The 14,088-nt window shown below is 40.9% G+C and overlaps 1 protein-coding gene and 1 pseudogene across 1 annotated transcript in view; both read left to right on the forward strand.

Moving 5' to 3' along the window:
- Positions 1–535, forward strand: part of LOC145412901 (metalloreductase STEAP4-like) — an 80,604-nt gene extending 80,069 nt beyond the window's left edge. Inside the window, exon 10 of the mRNA XM_080282698.1 lies at positions 404–535. Coding sequence (XP_080138824.1) covers positions 404–535 — 132 coding nt within the window. The remainder of the gene's footprint in view (positions 1–403) is intronic.
- Positions 536–12,657: 12,122 nt separating this feature from the next.
- LOC145412902 (uncharacterized) lies at positions 12,658–13,543 on the forward strand (annotated as a pseudogene).
- The last annotated feature ends 545 nt before the right edge of the window (positions 13,544–14,088 follow it).

A 14,088-nucleotide genomic window follows, 5' to 3' on the forward strand; every position in this document is an offset into this window, starting at 1 on the left:
TCCTTGTACCGTCATACTGCTGAGTGTCCGTGCATTGCTACGAAAAATCCTAAATACATGACCATACAGCTAAACTAAAAGACCTTCCGATGCCATGAGACTTGTATCTTTGGCTAAAATAATACAAGATGCGATTGAAAATAATACCCAGATACAGCTGGACTAAAAGGTAGATTAAAAAACAAGGCATTCAGATCACACTAAACCTATGCCAAAACTGTAATCACACCAATCATACTAATATTGCAATAAAATCTACCTCAAAACTACAATCACACTAAGATGGGAAAAATAATCCGCACTGAAATCACACGTAATAACTGTAAATAACACTAGAATCACACATTACACTAAATTATTTTAACTGAACTGAAAATTGTGCGTTTTTTTTTTTTTTCTTCAGATCCTAGTGCCACTGTGTTTCCTGACCCTGCTGGTGAAGATTGCGCTGCTGGTGCCCTGCGTAGACTCCCACCTGACCAAGATTAGGGCAGGCTATGAGAGGACAAAGGCATCCATCCACTCCCTACCTTGATTCATGTACCTATTACCTGACCCCTATACCTGAGCCTTATACCAGATATCTGATCCTTTTATCTGACCTTATACATGACAATTATACCCGATATCTGATCCTTATGCCGGCCTTGCCCTAACCTAATCCTTAAACGTGGCCTATATACCTGATACCTAAGTTATATCTCTAAACTTATACCTGACTTTTTTACCCGATATCTCATTCTTATGTCTAACATGCCCTCATCCTTATACCTCATCCTGATACTTGATACCTGAGCCATGTATCAGCCCTTATACGTAGCCTTTTTCCCTATATCAAATCCTAATACATGCTTCCCTTGATCCACACACCTAGCCATATACCTTCCCTGCCTCGACCCCTATACTCATGAGCCATATATCTGCCCTTATACCTGACCCTTATATCCGATAACTGATATTCCTGTCCTTCCTTTACCCCAATACTCACCATACACCTAACCTAACGTAACCTAACTGCTCTGATACTTACGGAGCACTTCTTGATATCTTCCCTATCTAATGTAATCTGCCTTGTCTTCAGCTTTACGCCTTGTCCTACCTGACACTGACCTCATACCTGACACCTTGCTTCATATCTGTCTCATCCCTGCATCATTCCTGCCTCATACCTACCTCATACCTACTCAACCTGCCTCACTCCTGCCTAATATCCTATTCCTACTTCACACTTCACTCCCGTCTCATCCTGCCTGCACCTGCCTCACCCTTACTTCACCCCTGCCTGGTACTTGCCTGATACTACACTCCTACCACACCTTACCTACTACCTTATCCTTCACGTGTACCTTATACATACCTCATACCCTCGCCATACCTGCCTTACCACTGCCTTATGCCATGTTTCTAGCTACTTCACACACCATACCTACCTCATAATGACCTAGACAATAATCATCACCATCACCATCATCACTCAGTCAATCACTCACACGTCATTATCATCACTCTTCCCCCCCCCCCACGCACTCACTCACTCACTCAATCATATATTCTCACTCAACCCCTTCAGTACGAGAGGTGTCCCCTGGGTGAATAGGACCCTCTGGGGGTTACATGAATGAAATAAAAGACGTCACCGCAATGAAAGGGTTAACTCACTTCATTTACACATATCTCTTATTCCTCCTCCTCTTCCTCCTCCCTCTTTTTCTTCATCGTCTTCCTCCTTCTTCTTTTTCTTTGTCTTCTTCTTTTTCGTCTTCCTCCTCCTCTTTCTTTTTTCTTCTTCTTCTTCCTCGTCCTCCTCCTTCTTCTTCGTCTTCTCCTCCTTCTTCTCTGTCTTCCTTCTGCTTCTTCTTCTTCGTCTTCCTCCTACTTTTTCTACGTCTTTCTCCTCCTTCTTCTTCCTCGCCTTCCTCCTTCTCCTCATCTTTTTCCTGATTCAAGGCAATTTTATGTATATTCTGAGAACTCCCTGATTATGAATGGTTTGACTGGGCTAAATCCAAACCCTCCAGTCAGAATTGTCTCGCCGGTGCTTAATAAAATCGTGTGGAGAGCGCAAGACTAAAACAGCATACAGGCCATCGTTGTGGTAAAGTTTACTATCTATCTGTCAATTACCAGACGCCTTAATCCCGTAAAGGTTGGCCACAAACAAATCGCCTCCGTGTCGCCCTGTTCCCCGCCATTTCATTGCCCTGCTTCCAGCTCACACCCCCCTCTCTCATAAACCTCTCCACTCCATCCCTCCATCTGATCCTTGGCCTCCCCCTCCCTCTCCCCCCCTTCACCTCACTCACATACACTCTCCTCGTCAGTCTCTCACTCTCCACCCTTTCCACATGGCCAAACCACCTCAGTGTGTTTCTCCTAACGCTTCCTATCACATCCACATCCACACCACAACGCTCCTATATATAAGGATTACAAATTAATTAAATATGGGAACTATACGGTTTTTCATCTACTTGGCTCAGATTTACGTCCTTTTGCAGCTTATTTCGTGTAGCTCAGTGGCAGGAAATGACAAGGGCTCTACATCCTTTTCCACAGCACTTCTTTGTGACTAGTATCATATTCTACAGTCTTTTTTCCTTAACTTGGTCCAAATCTTCGTCCTATCGCGACATATTTCAGCAGCTCATTGCCAGAATAAGACGGTACTGTGGCTCTATATCCCTTTTATAGCACTTCGTGACTAGTACCATAATACTGTATAGTGTTAATCTTGTTACAACTCAGCATTCAAGAATGAGAGACATTTTAGGCCAAGTTAGTGGAGAGACAGACAGGCAGGCAGAGAGAGAGAGAGAGAGAGAGAGAGAATTTTGACAAGAGGGTAATTACCTGGTATTTTTCCTTCAGTATTGTCACTTGGATGCCTGGTGGTCTAGGGGGATTTATTACTCTCATATTGCTACTCAGGGAAGGGAGATCGGTCATTATTGTCTTAAATATTGGGACTACGATGCCTACCTCGGCGCCTGTAGCTCCTGATGAGGTAATAGAGGATTGGTTGATAGATAGGTGGGTAGATAGACTTATTGATAGACAGATAGATTGATAAATAGACAAATTGATTGAGAGAGATACGTAGACAGGGATCCATAGATAGTAATAGGTATGTAGTGCTAGGTAGACAGAGATAAACATAGATAGATAGATAGGTACAGATAAATAGATGTAGATGGTGATGGGCAGATAGACAGATGGATAGACCGATAGACTGTGATAGAAATAAATAGATAATATACTTAAATTAGAAGAGGTGATCTAGTAAAAGGTTTAACTACATAGCAATATATTTCGGTATTAACACCTTCAGTCCTGTGATATACGCCTTTCAGACGACTCTCTCTCTCTCTCTCTCTCTCTCTCTCTCTCTCTCTCTCTCTCTCTCTCTCTCGTCACATAAAATATATTTCCCTTCAGCTGAATTAATATCTGATGGTAACAAGAATAGATGTACAAGTATTTCTAGGGGAATGATATGGATAAGGCGTCACTGTAAACTAATAGTGGGATAGTAACTATTTATTGGAACAAGTGGTCTGACGATAGGTAACTACTTGGTACGATACTACAAGTAAAGAATGCTTTGTGAGCGCGTGACGAGCGAGCGAGCGCCATGTTATCAAAATTTCCCTCTGCTTTAAAAGTATAGGCGGAATCTCAGATATTTAATTGCTAGAGCTGATGCCAAAAAGCACAGTGTTATGAAGGAAATTCTTTTTTAATTTGATTTCGTAACTGAGACGTTTACCAATTACAGCCGAGTACTCCTTTGGAAAACTTGGGATTCCAAGGGGTTCCTACACCTTTCTGGAGTGAGTTTGTAGTTGGTAACAAAATTTATTGAATGATTATCACATGTAGAAAAAACTTCAACTCTGCTTCATGTAGGAGTAAAGTTATTAGCTTCTGTTTAGCTTGATGGTCGGGTCGGGCCGGGCCGCTCATTTCCAAACATAACTGAGAGTAAATACAGCTCACTCTTTTCGCTCGCTCGCTCGTAATTATTATAATAAACTAACTATTTACTGGAACAAGTGGTCAGACGATAGGTTAACCACTTGGTACTATCTTTATTGTTTTTATTAAGCTTCGCCATACAAATGGTGAAGCTTTTTTGTTTTCGTTAGTATTATTTTTTTCTTTGCATTTTTTTCTTCGATCATGATGATATTATACATGAAGGTACCCCAGGGTAACCCAAGTCCTTGTGCCAAATATAAATGACCTTGACCTATTTTTGGAGGTCGTATACTCATTTTTATTCTATGAATTTGATTGCAAATCCTATGGTAAAAATGCTTGCTGAATAATTTTGGCTTAATATTTTTGCAGTTTAGCCTAGTGGAATGCACCAAATTCAAATCTGCTCATTTTTTTCTTCTTTGCAACACGTTTTAGAGAAAACCACAAAAGCTTTAAAGTTGTAGCTTTCCAGATATATAGCTGTGGTCCCTCTTATGATATGAAAGGAATATGGTTACAGTTAGTCAATCATACAGTTAGCAAGTTACTGAGACAGACAAAATTTACACATGCGTTCTTCAACACCTTTGTCTTCAGCTCTTGTTGATGTTGCACAAGAAGTTACCTTAGGATCTTCAGATCTTGTTTATGTTAAACATACCTTATAGATCGTGAACTGATATAGCGAAGTTTCTTTAGCAAAGCTGCACACCATGAGTAGGGAACTATGGTGGTACCACTCTAAACTGGCGGTTTGGGTGGGGCACGAACCTCTGTACAGTGTTGCCACGTTTTCCATACCCGCGATGTCTCTCTCTCTCTCTCTCTCTCTCTCTCTCTCTCTCTCTCTCTCTCTCCCTCCCTCTCCTGGGGGTAGATGTGCATCACCCTAGGGAATTTTGTTTCTTTTATGTGTCTTATAAACTTGTGCTTTCATTTCTTTGTTTTGTTTTTTATTATATTATTGTTTTTACATATAGTGCCAGACGACCTCTGTGTTGAGGCGCCTTGCTTTGTTTTCATTCAATAATTCTCGCCCTCCTTCCTTCCCTCCCTTCATCTTTCCCTCAGCTTGACAATGCACTCAACACTGCCCCTTGCCTGCCTTCTCTCTCTCTCTCTCTCTCTCCTGGGGAGAGATGTGCGTCACCCTTGGGAATTTTGTTTCTTTTATGAGTGACTTATAAACTTGTGCTTTCATTTCTTTATTTTGTTTTTATTATATCTAATTATATTAAAAAATATTATTGTTTTACATATGGCGCCAGATGACCTCGCTGTTGTGGCGCCATGATTTGTTTCCATTCAATCACTCTCTCCCTCCTTCCTTCCCTCCCTTCCTCCATCTCTCACTCAGCTGCACTCAACACTGCCCCTGGTCTGCCTCCCCCCCCCCTCTCTCTCTTCTCTCTCTCGTCTGTGGTATTTTAGGATACATTTTTGTTATTTTCTTTTATGTTATAATGTTCATTCATTCATTCATTGCCAGACGCCATGTATCCCAGACGGGGTGGCCAAGGGCTTAGAGTTAATTGTTTTACAGGGAGGGGCACTAATCCTCCACCAACCCCACTTGACATGTAGGGATGCCAACAGCATCTGGTGTTCCCAGGTGGTCACCCATCCAAGTACTAACCAGCATTATAATGTACATATTGTAAATTTGACTTTATTTCCACACCACCCAGGAGGTAAAAGTCTTGGCGCATTTTTTTTTTTTTTTTTTAAGAGGTGTCCCCAAACAGGCCCCCAGGTCAGACTGGGTGTGTGTAAGTGTTGCCGCTCACGAGGGTTTAATGTTTTGTTTTTTTTTACTAAGAAATTGGCATATTTTTACTTATATTCCTACACATTATCTTATAATCATATTTGCGACATTATTACCAACCCCAGAAATACGGTAACAGCCAACAAAAGTGACTACTTTATTTTTAGCAACACTGTAAAATATTTATGCCACGTTTCTGTATTGCCGTATAAATATTTCATGCATAATAAGTTTACTGTTCTTTCATGTATTATAATACACATGTTTCCATTGTACTCTTATGTGTTTATCTTACTGTGATGCCTTTTACATATATCAGAGCGGTTCACATCGCGGGTATGGAAAACGTGGCAACACTGTACAGATGTTCGTGCCCCACCCAAACCGCCAGTTTAGAGTGGTACCACCATAGTATCCGCCGTCAAGGAGGTTATGTTTTCACCCCTGTCCGTTTGTTTGTTGGTTGGTTGGTTGGATGGTTTGTGAGCAAGATGACGCAAAAACTACTGGATGGATTTCCACGAAACATGGTAGAAGAATGGGCCTTGGCTCAGAATAGACTCCATTAAATTTTGGTGCGGATCCGGATAAAAGTTCGGATCCAGGATTTTTCTTTTTTTTCAACATTGCGAGATAGGGTGTTTTTCGACATTTTCGTGAATTTTTCAGTGAATATTGCATGGATGTTGATGGCGGAGGTATGGGCTCTACTGAGTGCCATTCTAGTTGTTATTATTATTGTCATTAGCTATCCGAGCAAGTGGTCTGACTGTAAGCTAACTGCTTGGTAGTCTTTATTAAGTGTCTATTGGAACAAGTGGTCTGACGATAGGTTAACTACTTGGTACTATCTGTATTACTATTATCTCTATTGGAACAAGTGGTCTGACGATAGGTTAACTACTTGGTAGGCTTTATTATTATTAAATATCTCTTTTTTGAAACAAGTGGTCTGATGATAGGTTAACTACTTGGTACTATCTTTATTAGGAGTAGTAGTAGTAGTATCTATTTACTGGAACAAGTGGTCTGACGATAGGTTAACTACTTGGCATTATCTTTACTATTACTATTGTCACTATTAAAACTTCCAACATCCGGATGGGAAATTCTCTTATTTTTGTCATGATTTAGTAGTAGTAATAGTAGTAGTAGTAGTGGTAGTAGTAGTAGTGGTAGTAGTAGTAGTAGTAGTAGTGGTAGTAGTAGTAGTAGTAGTAGTAGTAGTAGTAGTAGTAGTAGTATATACAGCATTAGTAGTTGTAGTAGTAGTATATTTAATATTATTTCTTATTTTGAAATCGTGAAATAACAAGGCCTGTTTGGCCAAGAGCCTTCAAACTTGGGCAACTAAATCTGACAGCTGTCCGCTTCTTTTGGCCAAATATGGTGGCAGTCCATCAGCTGGATATCCAGGTATTACCCGGAACTCTGAAAAGTTATTCAGCCACACTATCTCAAGAAGCGATTAAGTTGGGAAGCTGAAATTTTACTACAAAACAGCCTTAAGGTGGACCCAGTGTGGAGAGGAGTATGGTTCAAGTCGGTTATGTTCTGAAATCTCCTGTGGTCAAAAATTGGGTCTTTCAGAATTTTTCTGTCACCTAATTTTCCATGAAGGATGAAAGCCAGAGCCACCAAACTTGGTGGACTTGTAGACTGTGATGAGCTAAGGTGACAGGCACAAGATCAGTGACCTTGACCTCAATGTCCATTTATAGCTCGGCTTCCAGTAGGCAGTGGCTGTGGGAAGTGTTTATCACAATTGTCCTTGGACAATTTTACGGTTTTCTAATTATTATTATTATTATTATTATTATTATTATTATTATTATTAACTAACACTAATACTAGTTTATTTATCTAACACTAATACTAGTTTATTTATCTAACAGACTGGATGTTGAGTTTTGGGTAAATTCTTTTCAAACAAAATTTGGCTGTTTTTAGAGAATATAAGAATGGTATTATTGAAATATTACTGTTTTTGATCAGAGCCTGTGTGCCGAATTATGGACTATTTGTATGGAACATTAAAGAAAGCCTTAGGGTTTGGCCACACTTGCTCAGAACATGTGATCTACAAGATGAAACGAAGCACCGGGTTAGAGCTGCTGCAGTATCTGAGTCTGAACGTTAGTCAGACCCCTGAGCCTCGTTTCTTCTTGTCAATCACGTGTTTGTAGCAAGCGTGGCCGATCCCTTAGATCACTTACGTTTCGAACATTTGAAATAGCATTTTCATTACGAAAGACTGTCGGCTTCCCTGCTATAGAGGTATCCATAATGATGTTGCAGTGTTGTCGGTCAGTTACTTTTGAAACATCACTTTCCGATTATTCAGGTGTGGTTTTAAAAAAGAAATAAAAAGATTAATAACATTATGTTTAGGCTAACATGTTTAGTGATAACCACTGACTATCATTAAATATAGATGGACAATTTACTTAAAAACATAGTATTGGCATTCATGAAAAGCGATAGATATAATAAAGTCAATTATATGGTGGGTCCATACCCATAAAGAACAGACAGGACTGCATGTAACATAAAAGTACGTTTTAGGTGATGATTGGCTTTAATTTTATGTAACTATTTTATGTAGTGATTGTAAATAGTGTGTGTGTGTGTGTGTGTGTGTGTGTGTGTACTGTACATTTATGTGTATATCTGTTTCTTTCGACAGTTACAAAAACTCTAAACATTAATAATAACTTTTAAATATTTTTTAAGATATATATACATATGAAAACATTGTATTCATATAGTATTAATTTTTTGTACCACTAAATAATATTTGCTGTCTCAGCTGATTATTGTAAATGTAATAAATATATTTACAGTTCCCATTGTTACAGCTATTAGTACTACTCCTACTACTATTATTACTTAACCGCGTTTTGAAAAAGTCTACGGTATCATTTAACAATTCAGGACATTGACCTCAACCATGCCAGTTACTGTGGTCGATATATACAGAGAGAGAGAGAGAGAGAGAGAGAGAGATCCAAGATTAATCAGGCAGAGTTTGGACCGAGTGTTTGATTTCATGCGAGAGATTCACAGCGAACCAGTTTAAGGGAGGAAGTGATGAGTTTTTTTTTTTTTTAAGTAGAATATTAGATATATAAACATGGTGAGGAAGGAGTTGAATATAAATAATTATACATTGTTAAATTCCACTACCCCAGTTTGTTTGTTTGTTTGTTTTTCATATAATTCTTGATGTAATTCGTTGTCTTGCTGTTGACACACATTTCCGAAGCAATGAACCGAGCCTCAGCATTCCACCCACTCACACTTCATTCAAGTCTCTCCTACTCCCTGGCTCCGGCCATCTCCCTAAAAGATCAAAGCATTGTCTGTAGGGCTGCGGAACTCATGGAGACCTAGAACGTCCCTCGTGATTTACGGTTGAGTCTCTCCATCGGAAAGAAATCAGTTAATCTTCTGTGGCAGGGTCAATGGACCAGACTGAATACATCAATTTGAAAGCCCCTCCTTGGCGACTGGGACGCTGCAAATTATCACAGTCGTCTGGAAGAAAGAATACTGGCACGATTGCGGTTGAGCTGCACACTGACCAACCACATGTTACCATATATTGAAAAATGATTTCCACCGCTCTGTGACATCTATGGTGAGGTGTTATCTATCTGTCATATCATCCTGCGTTGTCGGCGATTAATTCGTGAACGCGATTCACTTCCAAATTAAGGCAGCGCAGCAGACGTCCCCTTCACCCCTCCCGCCATCTTGGGTGATGGGGATCTTGTTATGAGTGATAAATTGACGGCTTTCTTGAGGGAGACCAGATTAATCAGTGTTGACTTTTTTTTTTTACTTTCTACAAAGAGGGGAAGAAGAAGGGGTGTGGAAAAGAGGGAGAAGAGGGAGGAAAAGGAAATAAGTAGGAGAGAGAAAGTTCATGGCCCGACCACCATGGTTATTTTTTGGTTATGGTTTTTATTGACTGTAAATATGTATATACTGTGTACCTTAAGGTTGACAGTTGACGTATTTGGAATAGTTTCTGCTTCTGACGTTTCTGTTCCTTATACTGAAGTTCCCTGTACTAAACCCTGTGCCTTCCCTGACCGTCACCAGTTGATGGGTGCAAGTGTGCAATTTAGAGAGGTATTGGGCATTTCCAGTCTATGGTGATCTGATGGGTGAGGTAATTGCCCTTTTTGCACATATGTAAATGTTTTGCATTTGTTTAAGTTTATTTATTTATGGTCGCCAGTTAACGTGTATGGAATAGTTCCTGATTAATCTGGTTCTTTCATATATTGATGTCCCCTATATTAATACATATGCCTCTCCTGAGAGTCAGCAGCTGATGAGTGTAGATGTGTAATGTAGAGAGGCATTACACGTTTACAGTCGATGGCGTTCTGTGTTAAGAGTAAGCAACTTTCTATGTAATGATTGTGAAACCCATTCAAATTTTAAACACTTTAATTAGCTGACCCCGTAGTCTACGAGTTTGTACTAAAAAAGTCCCACAGCCCTCAGGCGAACCTGATACCTTAGTCTGCTGAACTCTTTTTAAGCCGATGTATGTTGACCAAAACTCCACAGTAACTGAGGAAGTGGCCGTATTAAGGAGATATAGACTGTGAGAACAATCTCTTTATTCCTAGAGTGAGAGGTGAGAGAGAGAGAGAAAGAGAGACTTGGAGTGGTAAGAACAATCAGGAGAAATACTGATAAAAAAAAGTGAGAGAAGAAAATGAAGGGGAGAGGAAGAAAACACGCAGGTGAAAAAATGAAACAGTTATAGGAGTGACACAGGGAAGGGAAGCACACACACACACACACACACACACACACACACACACACACACACACACATACACACTTTCTGAACATTTGTCGACCTGTCTGTGCCTGTCTGTGTACTGCCCCTCCCCCTTCCCCTATCTCTCTCTGGATCCTTTGTCTCATCCTCAGTTTCCTTTTCCCTCCTTCCCCTCTTTATAGCAATCTGATCAGTCCCTACCTTCCTCCCTCTCTTTCCATTCCATCGTCTCTCTTCCCCTCTGTCACTCCCTCCTTACCTCACTCTTCTTTCTCCCTCCCTGTGTCATAACTTTGTCTTACTTTTCACATCTGTTACATATGTTACCTTTTTTTCTTCATTACCCTTTCTGTATTTCATTACTTGTACTAAATCCATTTCCTTCACTGCTTTCTTTCCCCAGTAATAACTGAATGCTCCTTTTTCTCTCTCCTTTCTCCGTTTCTTCCTGTCACCCGAAATCTCTTCTTCCATTCCGCTCTTCCCACTGTCTTTCCCTCCCTTCCTCCCTCCCTGTCCCTTCCCATGTCTTCCTTTCTTAACATCCCCCTCCTTTTTCTTGCCCTAAAAATTAACCTGTTTTCTTCCCACCCTTAATCTCTACTTTCCTTCCTCAAATTTCTCTAATTTCTCTGTTTCTCTCCCTCCCTTTTTACTTGAATGTCATTCGTTTTACTCAGCCTCAATGCTTTCGTCTTATCCTGCTTAGTTCTTTCCCTGAGTCCTTGCCAGAATAACACATTTTTTTCCTACTCCCTGTTACCTTGCCTTCTTTTCTAATTGTCCTCACTATCGTTCTCAGTATTCCATTCCGCAGCTCTCTTTCCCACTTTCTTCTTTTGTTATCCCTGTTTCTGTGTTTGCTCCATTCCCCTTTTCTCTCAACTGAATCCCCTTTTGTCTCTACTTCCCTGTCTCCCGGCCTTTCGATTCACATCTCCCTTTCCTCTTTCCCTTTCACACTGCTTGTATCCCATTTCACCTCTCACTGTCTCTTCTCACTCTCTGTCTCTTAACTCTCGTTGTTCTCTCCTTGCCTCTCCCCTTTTTATTTTCTCCGTAACTATCCTCTCATTCCTCATTTTCCACTCGCTCTCCCTCTTCACCTGTCGCTCCCTGTCTTTTAACTCTCTCTCTCTCTCTCTCTCTCTCTCTCTCTCTCTCTCTCTCTCTCTCTCTCTCTCTCTCTCTCTCTCTCTCTCTGTGTGCGTGCGTTAGTGTGTGTGTGTGTGTGTGTGTGTGTGTGTGTGTGCGTGTATGTAGTAAATCTTCTCCTAACTTGGTTTATGATATATACTGTAGTATTCCTTTATTAGTTGTTCGGACTACACGTAATTAGAGAGGTGCTTGAAGTACAGAAACCCCTAGCTGGCTGTGAGCGAGAGTATGGAGGGTACCGGGTGGGGTTATGGGGTCGGAGAGACAAGTGTGGGGGGGGGGGAGTATAGGACTATGAGGAAGGGAGGAGGAGGGGATACCTCTCCATCGAGCAGTGTTACAAACACCTTAGTCCAAGGAAAAGGAAACGAACTTATTCCGACGTCTGTACATTACATATGTATGCAGAAAAAGGTACATGTGTACACATACATATAGGGGAAGGCGGGGTAAGGCGGACCCATGGGGTGAGATGGAACCCCCCCCCCTTCCTCTAAAACCATGCAGAAAAGGTGAGGTACAGTTATTGGTAGCTAGATGTCCTCCCCGTCACCAAACAGATGCGCCTTTGTTGGCGGCATCCATGCCTAGTTGCCTTTGTGTGCTCAAGAGAGTATGTTGTCTTTTTTTTGTCGTGCTGATGTTATTTGCACGAGGTAAAAAACTGGATTTTTCGCATTGAAATATTTGTTGTAATGACTTATTGTTTACGCTGGATATGCCCATGTGTGTGTACATGATAAATCTGTGCCATAAATTGCTATACAGAATTTGGATGTTTGGTAATCATTTAGCAAATGAATTTTAGTTTCTGGGATAAGACGGGACCCGTGGGGTTCCATCTTACCCTTCACACTAAATATTTGACAAACCCTTAACATTTTCTTCTCTTTCTCTATGGATGCCCCGGAAATGTGTGATAGATCTTGTCAGGGACAATCATGTCATGACTGTCATTTTGCCACCATAGTGTAGTCACCGATGTTTCCTTCATGAAACCACTGAATGTCCACTATGTGAAGGCTATTGAAACATTCCTCAGAAACAATCCCGGCAGACAGGTGACCATCTACAACCTAAGTGCATTGTTCGGAAAGGCCTATCTGCAGGCTGCTGTTCCAAACACAGCCATCAATGGCTTGAGAAAAACTGGAATTTGTCCACTGAGTAGCCAGATTTTTGGTGAAGCTGATTTTTTACTTGCCCACCCTACGGATGTTCCATTAAATGGTGAAGAGGAAGATCCGGATGACCCAGTTGCCCCACCAATCATGACCATGGTCGATGAGCCTGACCTGCAAGGAGCTGCCGAGCTGGAAAATCCAACTATGGTGCCTGGGTCTGTAACACTTAAAGTGGCTCGAAGCATGTTCAAGCTAGGTAGGTTACCTCAGGACATGATTCATTTGCCAAAAGTGTCCAACATTGTACGAAAGAAGGCAGTCAGGCCCCAAGGGCGAGCTCTTGTTTTGACAGGATCCCTATGCAAGACAGTTAGAGTCAGAAATTCACAAGAAAAAAGAAAAAGAACTGGGTCTTGCACAGAAGTGCCAAGAGAGAGAATGTTACAGGAAAGACAAACTAGCAACTATGTCAGCAAGAAAAAGACCTAAAAAAAAAAAGAAACAAACAAACAAACAAAAGAAAAAAGCAATGCAAGCAAAAGCCGGGCCATCCTGGACTCCTGACAGCAGCAATGAGGATGGAGATTCAACCATGTGCTTGTATTGCAATGAAACGTTTGGTAATTCTGTGCAAGGGGAAGGTTGGGTTTGTTGCGCCATATGCAAGGGATTGGCACACCAGGAATGTGCAGGAATAGAGGACGATGAGGAAGAGGTTTTTGTGTGCGAGTTGTGTCAGAAAGGATGTTTCTTTATGGAGAGGTGGAGGGGTAAGATGGACCCTGGGGTCCATCTTACCCCGTGATTTTGTTTTTGGTACAATAAAAACATTGATTTTGTAAAATCATTTCCTTTAAGAACTGTTACCAAGGTGCTGACTTTAAATATAACACCCCAAAGCATCACCACAACCCTTGGAAACCCTCGAAATTCAATAAATGTGGTTTCCAGACTCTCTTTTCTGTTAAGTGGTCCGTCTTACCCCACCTTCCCCTACGTATATATCTATACATATATGTATATATTCACACACATGTAGCTGTATACATACTGCATGTATACCTGTAGGACACGTACGCATGTATAAGGCAGAGGATTCTGTAGATATATTGTAAAGGACACTGTTACATAGCCTATGATTTCATCATCCTTTGTATAATTCTAACGTACAGTATGCTGCATATTTGATCACAATTCGCCTCGTGGCTTCCATAGTGCGTGTTCCACCTCACTCCTCCCCTCCTCCCTTATAG

This window comes from Coenobita brevimanus, chromosome 94 (genome assembly GCF_032717465.1).
Source record: "Coenobita brevimanus isolate Jiangsu-jjx chromosome 94, ASM3271746v2, whole genome shotgun sequence".
Lineage (NCBI taxonomy): Eukaryota > Metazoa > Arthropoda > Malacostraca > Decapoda > Coenobitidae > Coenobita > Coenobita brevimanus.